This window comes from Crinia signifera, chromosome 1 (genome assembly GCF_055691185.1).
Source record: "Crinia signifera chromosome 1, ASM5569118v1, whole genome shotgun sequence".
NCBI lineage: Eukaryota > Metazoa > Chordata > Amphibia > Anura > Myobatrachidae > Crinia > Crinia signifera.
Window position 1 is genome coordinate 470,095,473 of NC_139217.1, and position 23,000 is coordinate 470,118,472.

Sequence of the window (23,000 nt, forward strand, 5' to 3'; positions counted from 1 at the left end):
AGCCTGTCTTCCGCGCCGCAGTGTACTGTGGGGATGGTAGTTTTTCTTGTTGCTTTTCCTCTATATTGACGGATCATTAGCAGGACTGCATTACCCAGCATACATCGCTCCAGTATTGTGTAGTGTGTATCCTGGTTACAGAGGAGAGACTGAGAGAGCTGAGGCCGGTGACAGGTGTGGGGCGTTGGGGAGGGCAGGCTGGGGTGTGTGGGGCATTGGGGAGGGCAGGCTTGGGTGTGTGGGGAGGCAGGCTTGGGTGTGTGGGGCATTGGAGAAGGCAGGCTGAGGTGTGTGGGGCATTAGGGAGGCAGGCTTGGGTGTGTGGGGACTGGGGAGGTGAGGACCTCCTCAGACCTTGGGTGTGTGGGGCATTGGGGAGGGCAGGCTGAGGTGTGTGGGGAGGCGAGGAGGCAGGCTGAGGTGTGTGGGGCATTGGGGAGGGCAGGCTGGGGTGTGTGGGGAGGCGAGGAGGCAGGCTGAGGTGTGTGGGGCATTGGGGAGGGCAGGCTTGGGTGTGTCGGGAGGCAGGCTTGGGTGTGTGGGGCATTGGGGAGGGCAGGCTGAGGTGTGTGGGGAGGCGAGGAGGCAGGCTGAGGTGTGTGGGGCATTGGGGAGGGCAGGCTGGGGTGTGTGGGGAGGCGAGGAGGCAGGCTGAGGTGTGTGGGGCATTGGGGAGGGCAGGCTTGGGTGTGTGGGGACTGGGGAGGTGAGGACCTCCTCAGTCCTTGGGTGTGTGGGGCATTGGGGAGGGCAGGCTGGGGTATGTGGGGAGGCGAGGAGGCAGGCTTGCATACCTCCCAGCATGACCCATTCCAAGAGGGACAAAATGCTCTATTCCTGGGCTTCTCTCTTTATTTTTGATTCCGGTCACCTGTGCTGAACTAGGTAATGGATAGTAAAGGTGTTTCACCACAGGTGATTGAAATCATAGATTCAGAGGAAAGTGCAGGAGCAAAGCATTCTCTCCCTCCTGGAGAGGGTCATGTTGGGAGGTATGGGCTTGGGTGTGTGCAAATATGGGGAGGGCAGGCTGGGGTGCGTGGGACACTGGGGAGGGCAGGCTGGGGTGTGTGGGACACTGGGGAGGGCAGGCTGGGGTGCGTGGGACACTGGAGAGGGCAGGCTGTGGTGCGTGGGTCACTGGGGAGGGCAGGCTGGGGTGTGTGCAAATATGGGGAGGGCAGGCTGGGGTGCGTGGGACACTGGGGAGGGCAGGCTGGGGTGCGTGGGGCATTGGGGAGGGCAGGCTGAGGTGTGTGGGGAGGCGAGGAGGCAGGCTGAGGTGTGTGGGGCATTGGGGAGGGCAGGCTGGGGTGTGTGGGGAGGCGAGGAGGCAGGCTGAGGTGTGTGGGGCATTGGGGAGGGCAGGCTTGGGTGTGTGGGGAGGCAGGCTTGGGTGTGTGGGGCATTGGGGAGGGCAGGCTTGGGTGTGTCGGGACTGGGGAGGTGAGGACCTCCTCAGTCCTTGGGTGTGTGGGGCATTGGGGAGGGCAGGCTGGAGTATGTGGGGAGGCGAGGAGGCAGGCTTGCATACCTCCCAGCATGACCCATTCCAAGAGGGACAAAATGCTCTATACCTGGGCTTCTCTCTTTATTTTTGATTGCAGTCACCTGTAGGTAATCTTATTTATTTGGCTACATCTGTCACTCAAAGCGCTGGGTGGAGCCTCTGACTCACATGACAGAGAACCAGCCCAGTGAGCCCACAGACAGTGCCAGACACTCTCTGCCTCCTCATGTTGCCCAGCAAAGACTGCTACTCCACAGCCACCAGGTGAGAGCCCCCCGCCACCCCTCCCGTGATACGTGGCCCTCCCTGTGATTCGCGGCACCCCCAACCCCCCCCCCCGCGACCTCCCGCTATTCGCGGCGAGAAAAAACCCCTCCTGGGATTCGCGGCACCCACCACCACCTGCGACCCCTCCTGCGATTCGCAGCACCCGACCCCCCTCCCGCGTTTCGCTGCACACACACCCCCCGCGATTCGCGGCAACCCCGTGCCCCCCCCGCACCACAATTCGCTGCACCACCCCCCCCCCCCATGACCCCTCCCGCAATTTGCGGCGACCCCCGCTCCGGCAATTCGCGGCAACCACAGTCGCCACCTCCCGCGATTTGCAGACCCCCTCTCCCACGATTCACGTACCCCCACCTCCCGCGATTCACGCCCCCCCCCCCTCCCGCTAATCGCAGATCCCCGTGCACACCCCCCCCTGCAATTTGCAGAGCCCCCTGACCCCCTTTCGGCAATTCCCCCCCAGTGGACCCCCGCGACCCAACATTTCACATACCCCTGTGAGAGTGGGGGATCCTGTACCACCGCAAGCAGGTGCTGCCCCTAGGTGGGAAATCCGGCCCTGGCTGCTGCGCTGCAGGTTCCCCCACTGCCAGAAGTGTCCCCACGGCCCTCTGCACCAGCGCCACAACTGTTATCAATGTCTTGCCCACATACCACTATTATACAGCCTCCTGCTCTCATGCACCCTCACTCCCTCCCAGTGCGAGGAGACGCTCACCCACTGCCGGGAGCTGCATACTGTCCACCACCCTCCTCCAGTTCTAGGGATGCCCATCGACCATCAATGATTTCAAATCATCGATGGTTTATGGCCGATGTTGAATACTTTTGCCATCGATGTGTGAGGACCAGATGGTTTCCCTACATCAATGGCAAAGGAGAACCGATCAAGTTTAAAAAAAATTTTAAGGTGCCGGGACACGGAGCATAGCTCCGCCCCCATACACCCGGAAGTCCCGCCACCGAGTTCTGATTGACCCATGGCCTATTCAGTCAGATATAATGGATGACCATCGATAGCTACAACAATCGATGGTTATCCAAGTAATATGTTACTACTATCGATGGCAGGGTGCAAAATTGCCATCAATGCCAACCATCGATGGCGTCTGCACCAATGCCCATCCCTACACTGCAACAGCCAAAAACCTTTACTACCCCTCATGCCCACACACCTCTATCACTGCTCTGCCTCCTGTTCTCCTGCCCCGTAACTTCCGCCAGTGGGGACCTGCTCACCCTATGTTGCCCACATTCCCCTATCATGCTTTACCACCCAGCCTCCTGCTCTCATGCACCCTAACTCCCACCCAGTAGGAGGAGACACTGACTCAGGGACACCGTCCTGTACTCCTGTGCTGCCACGCTGGACCCTCACCCACTGGCAGAAGCTGCACAGTGTCTCCCACCCTCCTCTTTAGTCCCCCTTATGCCCACACACCCCTATCACTAGCCAGCCTCCTGTTTTCCTGTATCGTGACCTCCGCCAGTGGGGAGCCGCTGACTCAAAAACACCGTACTATACTATTGGACACACACCTAAACAACACACACACACAGCCAACCCCCCCCCCCCCCCCACACCCACAAATGTCACTGTACCCTCCACACTATCAATGTACATATTACTCTGTAACCGCTTTTTAATTAAACAAAACAATACACACCCCCTTCCACATCATATGCTCTCTATTTAACACATTTCACCTATAACTCAAGTTGCAATACAGGCATCTGTCATACAATTCTAACCATATTTCTCACAATACAAACGTTCACAAATTACGACAGTTTGAAGAATCACCTAGTGGATAGTAAAAGTGTTTCACCACAGGTGATTGAAATCATAGATTCAGAGGAAAGTGCAGGAGCAAAGCATTCTGTCCCTCCTGGAGAGGGTCATGTTGGGAGGTATGGGCTTGGGTGTGTGCAAATATGGGGAGGGCAGGCTGGGGTGCGTGGGAATCTGGGGAGGGCAGGCTGGGGTGTGTGCAAATATGGGGAGGGCAGGCTGGGGTGCGTGGGACTCTGGGGAGGGCAGGCTGGGGTGCGTGGGCCACTGGGGAGGGCAGGCTGGGGTGCGTGGGGCATTGGGTAGGGCAGGCTGGGGTGTGTGGGGACTGGGGAGGTGAGGACCTCCTCAGTCCTTGGGTGTGTGGGGCATTGGGGAGGGCAGGCTGGAGTATGTGGGGAGGCGAGGAGGCAGGCTGGGGTGTGTGGGGAGGCGAGGAGGCAGGCTAAGGTGTGTGGGGCATTGGGGAGGACAGGCTTGGGTGTGTGGGGAGGCAGGCTTGGGTGTGTGGGGCATTGGGGAGGGCAGGCTTGGGTGTGTCGGGACTGGGGAGGTGAGGACCTCCTCAGTCCTTGGGTGTGTGGGGCATTGGGGAGGGCAGGCTGGAGTATGTGGGGAGGCGAGGAGGCAGGCTTGCATACCTCCCAGCATGACCCATTCCAAGAGGGACAAAATGCTCTATACCTGGGCTTCTCTCTTTATTTTTGATTGCAGTCACCTGTAGGTAATCTTATTTATTTGGCTACATCTGTCACTCAAAGCGCTGGGTGGAGCCTCTGACTCACATGACAGAGAACCAGCCCAGTGAGCCCACAGACAGTGCCAGACACTCTCTGCCTCCTCATGTTGCCCAGCAAAGACTGCTACTCCACAGCCACCAGGTGAGAGCCCCCCGCCACCCCTCCCGTGATACGTGGCCCTACCTGTGATTCGCGGCACCCCCAACCCCCCCGCGACCTCCCGCTATTCGCGGTGAGAAAAAACCCCTCCCGCGATTCGCGGCACCCACCACCACCTACGACCCCTCCCGCGATTCGCAGCACCCCGACCCCCCTCCCGCGTTTCGCTGCACACACACCCCCCGCGATTCCCCGATGATTTCAAATCATCGATGGTTTATGGCCGATGTTGAATACTTTTGCCATCGATGTGTGAGGACCAGATGGTTTCCCTACATCAATGGCAAAGGAGAACCGATCAAGTTTCACATTTTTTTTAAAGTGCCGGGACACGGAGCATAGCTCCGCCCCCCCACACCCGGAAGTCCCGCCACCGAGTTCTGATTGACCCATGGCCTATTCAGTCAGATATAATGGATGACCATCGATAGCTACAACAATCAATGGTTATCCAAGTAATATGTTACTACTATCGATGGCAGGGTGCAAAATCGCCATCAATGCCAACCATCGATGGCGTCTGCACCAATGCCCAAAACCTTTACTACCCCTCATGCCCACACACCTCTATCCTCATGCCCTCATGTTTTTACAGCCAAAAACCTTTACTACCCCTCATGCCCACACACCTCTATCACTGCTCTGCCTCCTGTTCTCCTGCCCCGTAACTTCCGCCAGTGGGGACCTGCTCACCCTATGTTGCCCACATTCCCCTATCATGCTTTACCACCCAGCCTCCTGCTCTCATGCACCCTAACTCCCACCCAGTAGGAGGAGACACTGACTCAGGGTCACCGTCCTGTACTCCTGTGCTGCCACGCTGGACCCTCACCCACTGGCAGAAGCTGCACAGTGTCTCCCACCCTCCTCTTTAGTCCCCCTTATGCCCACACACCCCTATCACTAGCCAGCCTCCTGTTTTCCTGTGTCGTGACCTCCGCCAGTGGGGAGCCGCTAATTCAAAAACACCGTACTATACTATTGGACACACACACACCTAAACAACACGCACACACAGCCACCCCCCCCCCCCCACACCCACAAATGTCACTGTACCCTCCACACTATCAATGTACATATTACTTTGTAACCGCTTTTTAATTAAACAAAACAATACACACCCCCCCTTCCAAATCATATGCTCTCTATTTAACACATTTCACCTATAACTCAAGTTGCAATACAGGGCATCTTTCATACAATTCTAACCATATTTCTCACAATACAAACGTTCACAAATTACGACAGTTTGAAGAATCACCTAGTGGATAGTAAAGGTGTTTCACCACAGGTGATTGAAATCATAGATTCAGAGGAAAGTGCAGGAGCAAAGTATTCTGTCCCTCCTGGAGAGGGTCATGTTGGGAGGCATGGGCTTGGGTGTGTGCAAATATGGGGAGGGCAGGCTGGGGTGCGTGGGACACTGGGGAGGGCAGGCTGGGGTGTGTGCAAATATGGGGAGGGCAGGCTGGGGTGCGTGGGACTCTGGGGAGGGCAGGCTGGGGTGCGTGGGACACTGGGAGGGCAGGCTGGGGTGCGTGGGACACTGGGGAGGGCAGGCTGGGGTGCGTGGGCCACTGGGGAGGGCAGGCTGGGGTGCGTGGGCCACTGGGGAGGGCAGGCTGAGGTGCGTGGGACACTGGGGAGGGCAGGCTGGGGTACGTGGGGCATTGGGGAGGGTAGGCTGAGGTGCGTGGGACACTGGGCAGAGCAGGCTGGGGTGCGTGGGGCATTGGGGTGGCAGGCTGTGGGGTATTGGAGAGAGTAGGCTGGTAGTGTTCATTCTAGCACCGGCCATCTTTGAAAACCAATGCAGTTCCTCTTCCCTGCCTGGGGTGTCTCTGTCTGCTGTAGTGCTTCTAGCACAGTGTGGTCTGTATATTAGCACTGATATGCAAACCAGACCTGTGCTAGAAACACCACAGCAGACAGCGACACCCCAGGCAGGGAAGAGGAACTGCATGGGTTTTCAAAGATAGCGGGTGCTAGAATGAACACTAGGCTGGGGTGGCGAGGAGGCAGGCTTGGGTGTGCCCAACTATGGGGAGGGCAGGCTGAGGTGTGTGGGGCATTGGGGAGGGCAAGATGAGGTAGGTAGGCTGGGTGCTTGATGTTTGGAGGGGACAGGCTGATGTACTTGGGGCAGTTTTGCCTACCTGACCCTCTCCTTCAGGGAGACAATGCTCTGTTCCTGGCCTTCCCTTGTAATGTATGATTGCCAGCACCTGTGGTGACACCTTTCTTATCAGTTACCTAGCTCCCCACAGGTGCTGGTAATCATACATTATCCATACCTCCCAGCATGCCCCTCTCCAGGAGGACACAATGCTCTGTTCCTGGGCTTCCCTGGTAATGTATGATTGCCAGCACCTGTGGTGACACCTTTCTTATCAGTTACCTAGCTCCCCACAGGTGCTGGCAATCCTACATTATCCAAACCTCCCAGCATGCCCCTCTCCAGGAGGACACATTGCTCTGCTCCTGGGCTTCCCTGGTAATGTATGATTGCCAGCACCTGTGGTGACACCTTTCTTATCAGTTAACTAGCTCCCCACAGGTGCTGGCAATCATACATTATCCATACCTCCCAGCATGCCCCTCTCCAGGAGGACACAATGCTCTGTACCTGGGCTTCCCTGGTAATGTATGATTGCCAGCACCTGTGGTGACACCTCTCTGATCAATTACCTGGCTCCCCACAGGTGATGGCAATCATACATTATCCATACCTCCCAGCATGCCCCTCTCCAGGAGGACACAATGCTCTCTTCCTGGACTTCCCTGGTAATGTATGATTGCCAGCACCTGTGGTGACACCTCTCTGATCAATTACCTGGCTTCCCACAGGTGATGGCAATCATACATTATCCATACCTCCCAGCATGCCCCTCTCCAGGAGGACACATTGCTCTGCTCCTGGGCTTCCCTGGTAATGTATGATTGCCAGCACCTGTGGTGACACCTTTCTTATCAGTTACCTAGCTCCCCACAGGTGCTGGCAATCATACATTATCCATACCTCCCAGCATGCCCCTCTCCAGGAGGACACAATGCTCTGTACCTGGGCTTCCCTGGTAATGTATGATTGCCAGCACCTGTGGTGACACCTTTCTTATCAGTTACCTAGCTCCCCACAGGTGCTGGCAATCATACATTATCCATACCTCTCAGCATGCCCCTCTCCAGGAGGACACAGTGCTCTGTTCCTGGGCTTCCCTGGTAATGTATGATTGCCAGCACCTGTGGTGACACCTTTCTTATCAGTTACCTAGCTCCCCACAGGTGCTGGCAATCATACATTATCCATACCTCCCAGCATGCCCCTCTCCAGGAGGACACAATGCTCTGTACCTGGGCTTCCCTGGTGATGTAGGATTGCCAGCACCTGTGGTGACACCTCTCTGATCAATTACCTGGCTCCCCACAGGTGATGGCAATCAAACATTATACATACCTCCCAGCATGCCCCTCTCCAGGAGGACACAGTGCTCTGTTCCTGGGCTTCCCTGGTAATGTAGGATTGCCAGCACCTGTGGTAACACCTTTCTTATCAGTTACCTAGCTCCCCACAGGTGCTGGCAATCCTACATTATCCATACCTCCCAGCATGCCCCTCTCCAGGAGGACACAATGCTCTGTACCTGGGCTTCCCTGGTAATGTATGATTGCCACACCTGTGGTGACACCTCTCTGATCAATTACCTGGCTCCCCACAGGTGATGGCAATCATACATTATCCATACCTCCCAGCATGCCCCTCTCCAGGAGGACACAATGCTCTGCTCCTGGACTTCCCTGGTAATGTAGGATTGCCAGCACCTGTGGTGACACCTTTCTTATCAATTACCTAGCTCCCCACAGGTGCTGGCAATCCTACATTATCCATACCTCCCAGCATGCCCCTCTCCAGGAGGACACAATGCTCTGTTCCTGGGCTTCCCTGGTAATGTATGATTGCCAGCACCTGTGGTGACACCTCTCTGTCAGTTACCTAGCTCCCCACAGCTGCTGGCAATCGTACATTATCCATACCTCCCAGCATGCCCCTCTCCAGGAGGACACAATGCTCTGTTCCTGGGCTTCCCTGGTAATGTATGATTGCCAGCACCTGTGGTGACACCTTTCTTATCAGTTACCTAGCTCCCCACAGGTGATGGCAATCCTACATTACCAGGAAGTCCAGGAACAGTATTTTCTCCCTCATGGAGAGGGTGAGGTAGGCAACCCTGACTTGGGGCATTGGGGAGGGTGGACCAGGGTGTATGGGAGGTAAGTGATGATATGAGTGTGGCTATGGGGATGATTTGATTGGACATTATGTGATGAGTCCTATGTCTCCTACTAGGTGGACTTCTTCAGGTCTCTGGGATGGTCGCTATTTGGCGTTTCAGAAAGGAGAATCTCATTAATCTGCTGTTTCGACCCATTGGGGTGCGCTGGGAGATCATGTGATGGCGGGACCGTCGTAATTACCCGATATGTAAGCAGCCAGGCTTTACTATTACCAGTTACCAGGCTTCGTGAAGATACTTGCACCACACTGAATCACAGCACTTGGCCTGAGAATGTGGTGGCCCCCACTGGTGACCTGGGAGAACGAGGTTTGTGCTGTTACAGTGGGGAATAGAGTCAGGATGGCCAGTAAGTGACCATTGGTATAAGTAGAGTTGTCTTCCCCTGCGGAGGGAGAATGCATCCCTGAGGACTTAGTATTCTGAGGAGAAGGCAGATGTGGGTGGGCTGCTATTTCCAACGGGGGAAATAGCGGTGGGGCCCTATTCAATAGAGGCAGAACGAGCCCGACTTTAAAAGCCTGTTCTGCCGCCGTGGATTGTCGTGATCCCGGCTGTATATCGACAATCCATGGCCGTTTACGCGGGCAAGGGGATCACGGCTGTCGGGAGTGATCGACAGCCGTGTATACCCCCCCCCCCCCCCCCCATATATCTGAGTCAAGTAAGCAGATAGGAAATCCATAAATTTGTGTTTATTTAAACATTCTCTGTTTTTCATAAATAACTTGATACAGGATTTCTGGGGTTCTCAGACTATTTTGCTCTGGGACCCCATCAGACAATAAAATGATTACGGGACCCCAGCAAGTTACCATAGAATGGGCACCACATGTGTGGTCAGCATACAGTGCATGGACTGTAGCATTGCAGAGGCACAAAGCAAGTGACATGACCGCTAATACGAAAGGGAGGCAATGGGAAGTGGGGGAGGGAAGAGGAAGGCAATGGGGCTTACTTAAAGCATATACTCCCCCCTCTACAGACACATACCATACAGCAGGGGTGGGGAACCTTTTGGGGTCCAAGGGCCGTTTGCATTGATGCATAATGCCTCGGGGGCCATTTTAAAAAAAAAAGTACAAATCGTAATGCGGCAGCCGTCCAACGCTCCGGCGGCTGCTGCAGGTTACAAGTCACCGGTCTGTGTGGTCCGGCGGCTGTGCAGGAAATCTCATACAGGGGAAATCTCGCAAGAGGTCGGCAGCTCTCGCAAGATTTTCTCTGTACTTGACTCACTGTACAGCCGTCGGGCGGGCCACAAAGACCGGCCCTAGGGGCTGTATACGGCCCGCGGGACGGAGGTTCCCCACTCCTGCCATAAAGCCTGTGCTCAGAGCTCCCCTCCGTACCCCTTATGCTCCCCTGCTGCTTTCTGGAACTGCCCCGACAGGGGGCCGGGGATGACCCCCCAGTCTCCTTGGATCACTGACTGAGAGACAAGATGAGTCATTAGCCTGAGGGTCAGCAATATGGAGTTGTGACCCCATGCTGAGATGGTTGGGACCCACTTTGGGGTCAGGACCCACAGTTTTAGAACCAGTATTTCATACAAAACAATTCAGCATTCACTATGTCCCTTGTGCAAATAGGGATTTGCAATTGATATGTAGAAGAAAAAAAACATGTTTTTGTCTTCTGAGAGACTTCATCAGGGGGTTTCTATGAGATCACAACATACAAAGAAAATAAGATCAATAAAATTATACATAACATTTCGGACTTCCAAAAATGCAATTACATTGACCAGTGATCTTGGCTTTCATTGAATTTCAAAGTAGTTGCATTCTACAGCTGCGTGGAACATTAATAGTGAAAGCCAAGATCCCACCCAATATGTCCTTATCCAAAGGCAGCACAAACTGATGATATCGAATGATTGATGTCCAGGGAATCCTAAGTAAATCGCCAGGATCTATACTGAAGTGAAATTCTATATACCATACAATATGGCTGGCTCTGATATGGGAGGGTGTGTGACTATGTAATCCAGGCATATCCAAACGGTGGCCCTCCAGCTGTTGTGAAACTACACATACCAGCATGCCCTGCTATAGTTTTAGTATTCCCTAATAGCAAAACTGTGGCAAGGCATGATGGGACTTATAGTTTCACAACAGCTGGAGGGCCATAGTTTGGACATGCCTGATGTATTTATAGACTATTCCTGAGATATTGATCCTTTGTTTCTGTATAGGCCCAGCGCAATGCCTAGATGGCCGACAAGACTGAGAACACGATGGCTTCTCACATAGAGAAGATCACTCTGGGCATCAGCAAGATCTTAGGTGAGACATTGGCGCGTTCCGTAGGTGAGGCATTGGCGCGCTCCGTAGGTGAGGCATTGGCGCGCTCCGTAGGTGAGGCATTGGCGCGTTCCGTAGGTGAGGCATTGGCGCGCTCTGTAGGTGAGGCATTGGCGCGCTCCGTAGGTGAGGCATTGGCGCGTTCCGTAGGTGAGGCATTGGCGCGCTCTGTAGGTGAGGCATTGGCGCGCTCTGTAGGTGAGGCATTGGCGCGTTCCAGGTCTACCCTGCTGGCACAAATTATCTTCCAGTTCTCTGTATACTGTATAGCCCCAATCATCCTGCTACTGTTTCATGTGGTCACATTCTGAACTGAACACATTCCCTGTCAACATGTCGCAATATCCGCATAAATGTCAACGTTTTTTCACATTGTGATTGTCGACCTAATCCCTAACCCTCATAATTAATGGTACATTACTAACATGGCACTTGTTGCTGTTAGTGATCTCTCGGGAATATTCCTGCCTTTAGGGGCCCATTCAGACCTGTTGGTACAGGTCCGAATTCGTCCCGTCCCGGATGGTGGGGGTCTGGGCATAGGCAATCATGTGCAGTGAGCGCCGTTATCACATCGTTCATTCGCTGGGGAGATCACTGCCTGATTGACATAGAAATGCTGGGCTCAGGGTGGGCGGCTGACGTCACCCAATCCCCATTTCGCAGTACACCGGGCATCTTAAAAGTAAGTCCTGGCAAACTACCATCAAATGTTTTCTCCAGGTCTGAATTGGGGCCCTTAGTGCTCTGTGTCTTCAATTTATCATATATATATTAATTCATCTATAATTATCAATTAATCTTTACAGAAACACGCGGGGCAGAAGCTGCCCCAATTAATATACATACACACACATGGGGCAGAAGCTGTCCTGTCGCCCATTACTGAATTCTCATTGGTCCTCTTGTTCACAACCTCTCCAGTGTGGCACAGCTCTGGCCTCGGCTGGGACTTACCAGGGAGCATTAGTTCCACCATAACCCGAGACCCAATAGGCACCAATCATCCTCTGTACATAGGTTCTGTAGCGCAGTAGAACTTCAGCGACCCGTTACTCATAGAATTAGTTGCCTGTGGATCGGTGTGATGTGAGCAGACGTATATCGCTCTATACAGTGTGTGACGGTGTCCCTGTTTCCCAGAGTCCTCTCCTGGTGTGACCGAGGTGAAGTTTGAGAAGATCCCTCCTGCTGAGCGTCATGTGATTGTCTCCTGGGAGCAGGTAGGTGTGACATCATATCTGCGACATCACTTGTCCTTCCACTGCGTGTGAGGGATAGCCCACCTTTTCTGCATGGGGATGATGCCCCCCCTTCTCCCACCACCACCCATCTCCACCCTGTGCATGCATTTATAAGCCAGAGGTTGACTACAGTCTTTTATGGAGGTGGTGGCTGTGTCTAAGCGCAGAGATTTGTACTCTGGTATCCCAGTGAGGGACCCCATCCAAACGTATGGCCCGTTCACACTGTGTGATCCACACTTGGCGATTCCGGCGTAACGAACGAAGGCGGGAGGGGAGCGGGGGCCATTCTGCCGCCATCATTAAGGATTCGCTCCCTCGTCTGTGATCTTAATCTGAGATTTATGGCTAGAAATGACATTGTAGGTTTTTTCTAATTGGGTCTAATTCAGAGTTGATCGCAAAAGCCAAATCTTTCTCAAACGGACAAAACACTGCTGCACTGCAGGTGGGGCAGATGTAATAGGTGCAGAGAGAGTTAGATTTGGGGGATTTATTTTGTTTCTGTGCAGAGTAAATACCTGCTGTTTTAATCTTATATTGCAATTTAAATTTTGCTTGCCTGCTCCAGTGTGTCTCCGGCACTCCCCTCGCTGCTTGCCTGCTCCAGTGTGTCTCCGGCACTCCCCTCGCTGCTTGCCTGCCCCGGTGTGTCTCCCAGGCGCTCCCCTCGCTGCTTGCCTGCCCCGGTGTGTCTCCGGCGCTCCCCTCGCTGCTTGCCTGCCCCTGTGTGTCTCCCAGGCACTCCCCTCGCTGCTTGCCTGCCCCTGTGTGTCTCCCAGGCACTCCCCTCACTGCTTGCACGCCCCGGTGTGTCTCCCAGGCGCTCCCCTCACTGCTTGCACGCCCTGGTGTGTCTCCCAGGCGCTCCCCTCACTGCTTGCATGCCCCTCGCTGCTTGCACGCCCCGGTGTGTCTCCCAGGCACTCCCCTCACTGCTTGCACGCCCCGGTGTGTCTCCCAGGCGCTCCCCTCCTGCTTGCATGCCCCAGTGTGTCTCCGGCGCTCCCTTGCTGCTTGCACGCCCCGGTGTGTCTCCCAGGCGCTCCCCTCGCTGCTTGCCTGCCCCAGTCTGTCTCTCAGGCTCTTGCCTCGCTGCTTGCACGCCCCGGTGTGTCTCCCAGGCACTCCCCTCACTGCTTGCATGCCCCTCGCTGCTTGCACGCCCCGGTGTGTCTCCCAGGCACTCCCCTCACTGCTTGCACGCCCCGGTGTGTCTCCCAGGCGCTCCCCTCACTGCTTGCATGCCCCAGTGTGTCTCCGGCGCTCCCTTGCTGCTTGCACGCCCCGGTGTGTCTCCCAGGCGCTCCCCTCGCTGCTTGCCTGCCCCAGTCTGTCTCTCAGGCTCTTCCCTCGCTGCTTGCACGCCCCGGTGTGTCTCCCAGGCACTCCCCTCGCTGCTTGCCTGCCCCTGTGTGTCTCCGGCACTCCCCTCGCTGCTTGCCTGCCCCGGGGTGTCTCCCAGGCGCTCCCCTCGCTGCTTGCCTGCCCCGGTGTGTCTCCGGCGCTCCCCTCGCTGCTTGCCTGCCCCTGTGTGTCTCCCAGGCACTCCCCTCGCTGCTTGCCTGCCCCTGTGTGTCTCCCAGGCACTCCCCTCACTGCTTGCCTGCCCCTGTGTGTCTCCCAGGCACTCCCCTCACTGCTTGCACGCCCCGGTGTGTCTCCCAGGCGCTCCCCTCACTGCTTGCACGCCCCGGTGTGTCTCCCAGGCGCTCCCCTCACTGCTTGCATGGCCCTCGCTGCTTGCACGCCCCGGTGTGTCTCCCAGGCACTCCCCTCACTGCTTGCACGCCCCGGTGTGTCTCCCAGGCACTCCCCTCACTGCTTGCACGCCCCGGTGTGTCTCCCAGGCGCTCCCCTCACTGCTTGCATGCCCCAGTGTGTCTCCGGCGCTCCCTTGCTGCTTGCACGCCCCGGTGTGTCTCCCAGGCGCTCCCCTTGCTGCTTGCCTGCCCCAGTGTGTCTCCGGCACTCCCCTCGCTGCTTGCCTGCCCCAGTGTGTCTCCGGCACTCCCCTCGCTGCTTGCCTGCCCCGGGGTGTCTCCCAGGCGCTCCCCTCGCTGCTTGCCTGCCCCGGTGTGTCTCCGGCGCTCCCCTCGCTGCTTGCCTGCCCCTGTGTGTCTCCCAGGCGCTCCCCTCGCTGCTTGCCTGCCCCTGTGTGTCTCCCAGGCACGCCCCTCGCTGCTTGCCTGCCCCTGTGTGTCTCCCAGGCACTCCCCTCACTGCTTGCACGCCCCGGTGTGTCTCCCAGGTGCTCCCCTCACTGCTTGCACGCCCCGGTGTGTCTCCCAGGCGCTCCCCTCACTGCTTGCACGCCCCTCGCTGCTTGCACGCCCCGGTGTGTCTCCCAGGCACTCCCCTCACTGCTTGCACGCCCCGGTGTGTCTCCCAGGCGCTCCCCTCACTGCTTGCACTCCCCTCGCTGCTTGCACGCCCCGGTGTGTCTCCCAGGCACTCCCCTCGCTGCTTACACACCCCGGTGTGTCTCCCAGGCACTCCCCTCACTGCTTGCACGCCCCGGTGTGTCTCCCAGGCGCTCCCCTCACTGCTTGCACGCAGCAGCAGTTTTTTTGGGGGGGGGCACCCACATTATTCTGCATCATCCAGCGCAGTTAGTTTACGTGTTTGTTCTTGAACGCTCCCCTGTCTCCGCAGAAGCACTCCTGTACGTTACCAGATGACCTGAAGAACTTCTATCTAGTAACGGACGGCTTCCAGCTTTCCTGGTCTGTGAAGGTGGATGGTGAGTTTCTGGCTTATTCAGTGGCCTGGTAATTATGTGACCTCCCAGCCCCAACAGCACATAGCAGCAGGCCTGATTCTCATGCGGAGGCAGCGCCGATATTTGCACAATTGAGCGAATGTTCTCTGTACTCTGCGTCACAATGTAAAAGGCGCCATAGGGTGCATCATTGTCCACAAGTGGTGGATCAGAAATTCAGTGGCAGGATATAGTTGCAGATCTGCTGCATACGCAGTTGCACCAGTGACACATGTGCGAATCAGGGGACCGGTTCAGACTTACCCACAGAAGTGTGTAAATCACTATTTCTACACATGCGCAAACTCCGTGACAGACCATTTTGTGGGAGAGGTGCGGACAATGCAGACCTGTCCGGACCACTCAGGTGGAGGTCCGCGGTGGCTGTGTGTTGTCGCACACAACCCAAAACATGGCTGACTTTGCAGCCAGGGCGCAGCTGGTGATGTAGTGCCACCCGCAGCCTGGCGCCGGCAGTTGTAGTTGTCTGTACTAATTAAACATAGAACACCATTAACACCACAGAGAGAAAAAGCTGTGATTGGTTCTAGTTATAAATGCAATCCGTCATGAGGGGTTCAGGATAAACACAGAGGGTATTACCGATGTTTGCATTTTATTTCTTTCCGATGTTCGATACATCTCCCCCAGGATCTCTTATTTGCATTCTTTAAAATATACAAAATCATGTTTTTTATTTCTTTAGCTATAGAGCAGCTCTGCTAAACAAGTTACGCAGGAGGAAATGGCATGCAGTGGGTGAACCGAGGGGGATTTTTTCACATGCATTTATTGGGTCAACAACCAGGAAGCCTCCATCCCGGGAATACTCCGCCCACTAGATCCCATGTACCTGCATAGTGTCAGTGCCGTGATGTATTTTGCCTGATGTGGTCCTGACCGCTGTTATTGGTCCTTATTATCCCACCGTTTCCCCAGAACGTTTCTCATGTGCCCCCTACAGATAATCCCGTCCAGGTGGGGTCCATGGTGATCAATAGTATTTCCAATCTCGCTCTGCTGAGAGGCTCCTCTACTTACACCTTGCCGAATGCAGCAACGCTCGCCGTCCTGGATGACGACCTGGATGAGGAAGGTATAAAATTCAATCACCTTCCAAAATAGGGAACCGAAATATCCTTTTTGGCCTGAACCAGATGCAGCAGCGCTGTCAGACACATTGGTGCTTTGTTTTTTGATTTGCATACCCCAGTTTTATATGGGCTGCAGCCCATAGAAGCCAATGAGACCGCCCCAGAGGGAGGGAGGGAATACCTCTCAATGGGACTGCCTTGGGAAGCCCATAGGTAAGAACCACCACTGCAGGTAACTGTGGAAGGAACCTATAATCCCCTGACCCACCACGTTCTATTATATTATAATTCTAGGTACTTATGTAGTATCTGGGCGCCCGATTTAGAAATCGGGTCGGATCAGGCGCATCGCATGCGACCAAATCGTATGCAATGCGATGGACCCGATTTTTCCATAGGATTCAATGTTAAAATGGTCTGAGTCCATTTTAACATGGAATTCAATGGGAAAAAGGGGTCCTTTTCATACCCCTACTATCCAAGTGGGCATGGAGTTGGATATAAACCTGTAGCGAGCCACCGAGCCCGAAGCGTGGAGAGCGAAGCGAGCCCCGCGAGGGGACGGTATTCTGTGTCCCCTCGTGGTGCTCGCTACGTTTGCCACGCTTCGGGCTTGGTGGCTCGCTACGCTCGCCACAGGTTTATATCCAACTCCATGCCCACTTGGATAGTAGGGGTATGAAAAGGACCCCTTTTTCCCATTGAATTCCATGTTAAAATGGACTCAGTCCATTTTAACATTGAATCCTATGGAAAAATCGGGTCATAGCAGCGCATGCGATATGGTCGTATGCGATGCGATGCGATGTGATATCGCATCACATCGCATCTGATTGTATGCCTTAACTTAAGGCATACAATCAAAAAATCGGGCGCCCAGATACTACATAAGTACCTAATTCTATTATTAGGCACTGCACTTCCTTGTATGCTGACTATTTATTTATTTATTTATTTATGTATATATTACCAGTTATTTATATATCACACACATTTTCCGCAGCGCTGTACAGCGAATATTTCACCATTCACATCAGTCCCTGCCCCAGTGAAGCTTACCGTCTATATTCCCTACCACGTGTACACACACACACAGACAGTCTAGGGTTAATTTTGTTGGAAGCCAATTAACCTACCAGTATATCTTTGGATTGTGGGAGGAAACCCACGCAAGCACAGGGAGAAAACACAAACTCCACACAGTTAGGGCCATGGTGGGAATAGAACCCATGACCTCAGTGCTGTGAGGCAGTAATGCTATAACCATTACACCATCCGTACTGCCCGTATATGTAACACATGGTGGGGATAGAACCCATGACCTCAGTGCTGTGAGGCAGTAATGTAACCATTACACCATCCGTACTGCCCCGTATATATAACACATGGTGGGGATAAAACCCATGACCTCAGCGCTGTGAGGCAGTAATGCTAACCATTACACCATCCGTACTGCCCCGTATATATAACACATGGTGGGGATAGAACCTATGACCTCAGTGCTGTGAGGCAGTAATGTAACCATTACACCGTCCGTACTGCCCCGTATATATAACACATGGTGGGGATAGAACCCATGACCTCAGTGCTGTGAGGCAGTAATGTAACCATTACACCGTCCGTACTGCCCCGTATATATAATACATGGTGGGGATAGAACCCATGACCTCAGTGCTGTGAGGCAGTAATGTAACCATTACACCATCCGTAATGCCCTATTGGCCAGTATTGCTGTCGTGAACACCAGCCAGAAGTCACTTAGGTTTCTCCTACTGGATTTATGTCTAGAAATAAGAATACAATATCTTTTTTAATTGACGATTCATTTTGATGAGTGTTTTGTATTTGATGTGGAAGGATTTGGCTCCTCTTACCTTGCACGAATTGTCTGGTTTCAGGCTGCCCGGAGCATCCGCACTTTGATTCCCGGAACAGCATATTTGAGCTGGACGCATGTAATGGGGATGGGAAAGTCTGCCTGGTTTACAAGCGCTCACAGCCAGGTTGGTGTAATGGTTTTGGTCTGTGTAATGTAGTGTAGTCTCCGCTGAGCAGCGATGTCTCACAGAAGACGTCATTGTGCTGCTCACTCCGACATAGAGACTCTGGGTGTTCCCTTGGAACACAGGCGGGTGGATGACATGACATCACATGACGTCTGTACCCGCCCCCTTTTTGGCGATCTACGGATTAAATAAGATTCAGTTCAGACTGACTTTGATTTCCTTCATTTAAATGATTTCTCTCCCCTGGCCGTGTTCTCGTACACAACCTCTCGCATTCTAGCAAGGGGATGCGGATGACGGGCCTTCGTCGGAGGGTTCCCTGGTAACTAGCCCGGTGAACAGGTCTGAATTAGGCCGGAAGTTCTACTAATGCAGAGTCCAGAATCTGGAGTTGTGCTTCCGTGACCCGCTATTTGCTGGATAATGAAGCAAAGCTGCTCAGTCCTGCGGCCTGTAACGTGCTGGTCTGATGTGTCCTTGGGTTGTCCGTCCTGCATTACCCCATTATCCTATAGAGCCCAGTTATAGAGTCCCCCATGAGTAGTCACATCGTAGGGGGTCTGGAGATTTGGTCCCCCCCCCCATCCCTGTCCGCTAAGTGTCCAGGGTGCAGGATTCTCACCCTGATCATTGGGTGAATGGATTTGGCCTCTTGGGAACACTCCAGGGTCAGAGATGGGTTCTCCACCATACCAGGTCAGGCTGAGAGTTGGCTGGAGGCCTCCTAGGAACCCATATGTGACATGAACTGGGCGACTGGCCATTTGGCATCCCCCCCCCCCCGACAAATAGATTTAGTTTACCCCAAATCCGCTGTGGGGTGCTGGACGGGCCCTGCAGATATACCCTATGATGTTACAAGACACGTTCCACTCGGGCTTTGCTGATGGGGTGAGACACTGAGAGTCCCCTCTGTCACACAGGGATCTAAGGATGACCGGTAATAGAACCACAATGTCCATATACATTGTATTTACAGAATACAACACACAGAGAAACATGGTCCTAGCCGGCCCTGAAGATCTATTCGGTAAGGTATGAGAGCGCTTATTGGCTCCAGCCACGCCGCAAGCTTCAGGATTGCTCGGCGTGATCCAAATTCAGCCCCAGCTATGGATGCCAATCCCGGGGGCATTTTTATAAATCCCGGGCTTGGACTCCCTAAAAATAAATAAAATAAAATGACCCCACTCCGCACATCTCACTGTAAAGGTCTACTGTAATCCCCCCCCCCCCCCGCCCTGCACTGTCACTTACATGACCGGCAGCAGCAGGACCATCCGGCACAGCGGGCATGTGGCCAGGCGACCGGGTTCAGGACAGTGTGCTGGCAGGCATGGTGGCAGCCGTACTGTGCGGCATGACGTGATGTCAGGGGTCACACTGCGCTGCCCAGACACCGCCATGCCACTACAGCACACTGGGGGTTATTCTGGTTCACTCCTTCTGCCAAATTCCTTCTTCCATGATTAGATGCACGGTATGGAAGTGGATATCTCCATTCAGTAAGATGAACATTAGCTGCTGTTTTGGTTGTACAAGGGTAACTAGCTGTTCCCCCAATTCTCTGTTTCTCACCCCCCAGGACAGACAAGACCTGACCCAACCATCTGGTTTCTAGACCGTGCACTCTACTGGCACTTCCTCACGGACACGTTCACGGCGTATTACCGGCTCCTGCTGTGTCACCGTGGCCTCCCGCAGTGGCAGTATGCCTTCACCAGCTACGGGCTCAGTCCACAGGCCAAGGTCAGCATCCAGAACCCACGTCACTGCCGGAACCATAACGTTCTCCGATCATCTTCTTTTAGCCGCTACTTGTTTGTTATACATTTGGAAGAAACCGTATGTGAACCCTTCAGAATTACCTGGATTTCTGCATATATTGGTCATAAAATGTGTTCTGATCTTCATCTGTGACAAATACAGACTGCTTAAACTAAAGGCGCCCATACACAGGGGTTTTTTATGACCAATTTATGCAGAAATCCAGGTGATTCCAAAGTGTTCACATACTGTTGCAACTGTAAATAGAAAAAACCCAATGGTGAGACAAGTGTATTCAAACTCTACCCTCATTATCTACAGATAATTGTCCTGATTCTGGTTCACTTTGCTGTTCAGTTTGAAATACAAACCCCACCCAAATCTAACTCTCTCTGCACATGTTACATCAGCCCCACCTGCAGTGCAGCATGCTTTTATCCATTAGAAAGAGAATTTGATTTGGCAAGTGAACCAGAATCAGGCCCAATGCCAGCAGTTGTCCGAAGTGATGGCCATTGGTTCACTGAACTCTAATAAATGGTCTGAGTAACGGCTGACTCTCTTACCTAAGCGCATTGGTGTGCTTGTATTGAAGCAAATCAATCTGCTACACAGGCATTAGCGGCTGATGACACAGCGATTGTGTACATTTGCTGACATCCGACACTGGCGCAGTTCATGTGACGCTGGGTGCACCTCTATATAGTCATCGCACTGATCATAGGATTAATCCCCCCCTTATTGAGGTCGGTACTTGTTTCCTAGCACGGCCACAATCGTATGGATCGTGTACCTTTAAGTTAAGGTACACGATCCATACGATGGACCCGATTTCCTTTGAAATCAGGTCCATTTGGCCGGCTAGGACAAAATATCGGGGGCATCGCGTCGGTCGGGACCATTAACAATGGTCACGACGCGATTCCCCCGATTTCCCCATAGGCTTCAATGTTAAAAAATATTTTAACATTGAAATCGTGTCGGGAAAGGTAAAATATCGGGGACATCGCGTCGGTCGGGACCATTAACAATGGTCCCGACGCGATGCCCCCGATTTTTCCATAGGCTTCAATGTTAAAATATTTTTTAACATTGAAATAGTGAGAAAATGTGAAATGGGCCAATATGACCCATTTCACATTTTAGATGTCCCCGTCGTCACCCCACGATAGACGCCAACCCGAAGCGTGGCGAGCGCAGCGAGCCCGCGAGGGGCGGCGGTGCGCGTCCTCCGACCTTTTCATTCCCCTACTATCCACGTCGGCGTGGAGGTGAGAATAGAATAGTGTGGCGAGCGCAGCAAGCCACCGAGCCCTAAGCGTGGCGAGCCCCGCGAGGGGACGCGTATAACTTCACAGGTATACGCGTCCCCTCGCGGGGCTCGCTGCGCTCGCCACGCTTCGGGCTCGGTGGCTCGCTGCGCTCACCACACTATTCTATTCTCAACTCCACGCCGACGTGGATAGTAGGGGAATGAAAAGGTCGGAGGACGCGCACCGCCGCCCCTCGCGGGCTCGCTGCGCTCGCCATGCTTCGGGTTGGCGTCTATCGTGGGGTGCGGTGTACGCCGTTAAATTTGGGGGGGTTGGGAATATTTTACATTGAATCCAATGTAAAATCGGGTCCCAGGGACCCGATTTACATTTCATTAAAAAAAAAATTTGGGTCCAAAATCGGTCGGTCGCGTCGATCGCATCGCATGCGACCAAATCGCATGCGATGCGATCGACCCGATTTTTCCGACACGACCACCCCGATGTAAATCGGTGTGGCCGTGCTAGGAAACAAGTACCTTGAGGTCTTATAAGACTCGGTACACACTCACGATTACTATCCTCACAAGAAAACCGGTTGTGTCTGGTGGTCACCTTCTATGGAAGCTCTGAAATGTCTGTGACGCAGCATCCGCCACACATGTGCGCACCAGCAGCCATCCTGGCCGCTACCTCCACCACTAGTCTTCCAGATGCCTCTTTTCAGCAGGTGGATTTCAGAAGTGAGAATCGTGGGATATTGGGAAAGTGTGTACCCAGCTTAACGCTACGCACTACAGCAGCGGTTCTCAAACTCGGATCGCATTTTCCAGGTCCCCCGACAGGTGCACTCATTACTCACTGACACATTTTATAAGATCCACAGGTGGAGCTAATTATTTCGCTTGTGATTCTGTGAGGAGACCTGCAAAACATGCACTGTGTGGGGGGGGCCGAGGTTGAGAACCTGTGTACTAAAGGAATACATGAATAAATGTATTTTGACCTTCTTAGTGTCAACCCTGTGACCCATAGTCTATGATGGTCAGGGCAGGAGAAGAGCTCAGCGGAGTAAGGAGGGCGGGTGTGGAAATAATGAATTGTTACCTGAGCAGTTGTAGAGTTACATTTGACAACAGTCGCCATGGTTACAATAACATTAATGGGGAAGAACTGTCAATGACCTCTTGTGTCTGTTATATGTATACATATAAATGTGATATTGTATAATCCCAGTGAGTATATGACCACGTGTATCTCTCCCCGGCAGCAATGGACCAACATGTACCATCCAATCACCTTCAACCCCTCCCAGCTGGCGGAGGAACCAGATTATTTCGTCAACAAGCTGGACCCCAACAAAATCTTCAAGAGCAAGAATAAAACCCCGGTGACCAAGAAGAAGCTGCCAGCGCCCCCTGGTGGCTACCAGAAAGCTGCATCGTCTAAAAACCCAGCGCCCTCTAGTGGCATGTCCCGGAAATGACCGTTACCGGCTCCTAGTTTATACTGTATTTATCCACCTGTGTGCAGACGTACAGGGTGACTATTGGCTGTTGTGTAAGAGGCTGGTTCTTCATTTATGCCTGTTCATATTAAATGCACGTACGGTACGGTCTGATTGGATTGGCTGGATTCTAGCCTCACTAATTAGAATAAATACACTAGGGGGGGGATTCTGACTAGCTCCGCAAGCGGTGACACCTCGCAGCTTATAAAGCACCTCTATCACCGCCCCACCAAATCCCAGAGTGAAATTGGGTGGTCCTCCCAGCCCCTCAGGTAGGT

The 23,000-nt window shown here is 53.7% G+C and overlaps 1 protein-coding gene across 4 annotated transcripts; it reads left to right on the forward strand.

Annotated features, from left to right (window-relative positions):
- The first annotated feature begins 51 nt into the window (after nt 1–51).
- Nucleotides 52–22,838, forward strand: TPGS2 (tubulin polyglutamylase complex subunit 2). Of its 4 annotated transcripts, XM_083155368.1 has the most exons (9): nt 52–174; nt 8,835–8,969; nt 10,979–11,069; nt 12,231–12,310; nt 14,987–15,074; nt 16,057–16,188; nt 18,085–18,189; nt 19,778–19,941; nt 22,483–22,838. In XM_083155368.1, the coding sequence occupies exons 3-9, from the start codon at nt 10,997–10,999 to the stop codon at nt 22,696–22,698; spliced, it is 858 nt and encodes a 285-aa protein (XP_083011494.1). In that variant the 5' UTR covers nt 52–174; nt 8,835–8,969; nt 10,979–10,996; the 3' UTR covers nt 22,699–22,838. The 4 variants fall into 4 exon arrangements, with proteins under 4 accessions (XP_083011494.1, XP_083011497.1, XP_083011495.1 ...); XM_083155371.1 differs by lacking the exon at nt 16,057–16,188; XM_083155369.1 differs by lacking the exon at nt 8,835–8,969 and having other exon boundaries at nt 110–174.
- The last annotated feature ends 162 nt before the right edge of the window (nt 22,839–23,000 follow it).

Bases quoted from the DNA above. Each gene is read 5' to 3' on its own strand.
- TPGS2 (XM_083155368.1), top strand. From the start codon at position 10,997: ATGGCCGACAAGACTGAGAACACGATGGCTTCTCACATAGAGAAGATC. The intron at 15,075-16,056 runs GTGAGTTTCTGG...TGCCCCCTACAG, and splicing joins CTGGTCTGTGAAGGTGGATG to ATAATCCCGTCCAGGTGGGG. The intron at 19,942-22,482 runs GTCAGCATCCAG...TCTCCCCGGCAG, and splicing joins GGCTCAGTCCACAGGCCAAG to CAATGGACCAACATGTACCA.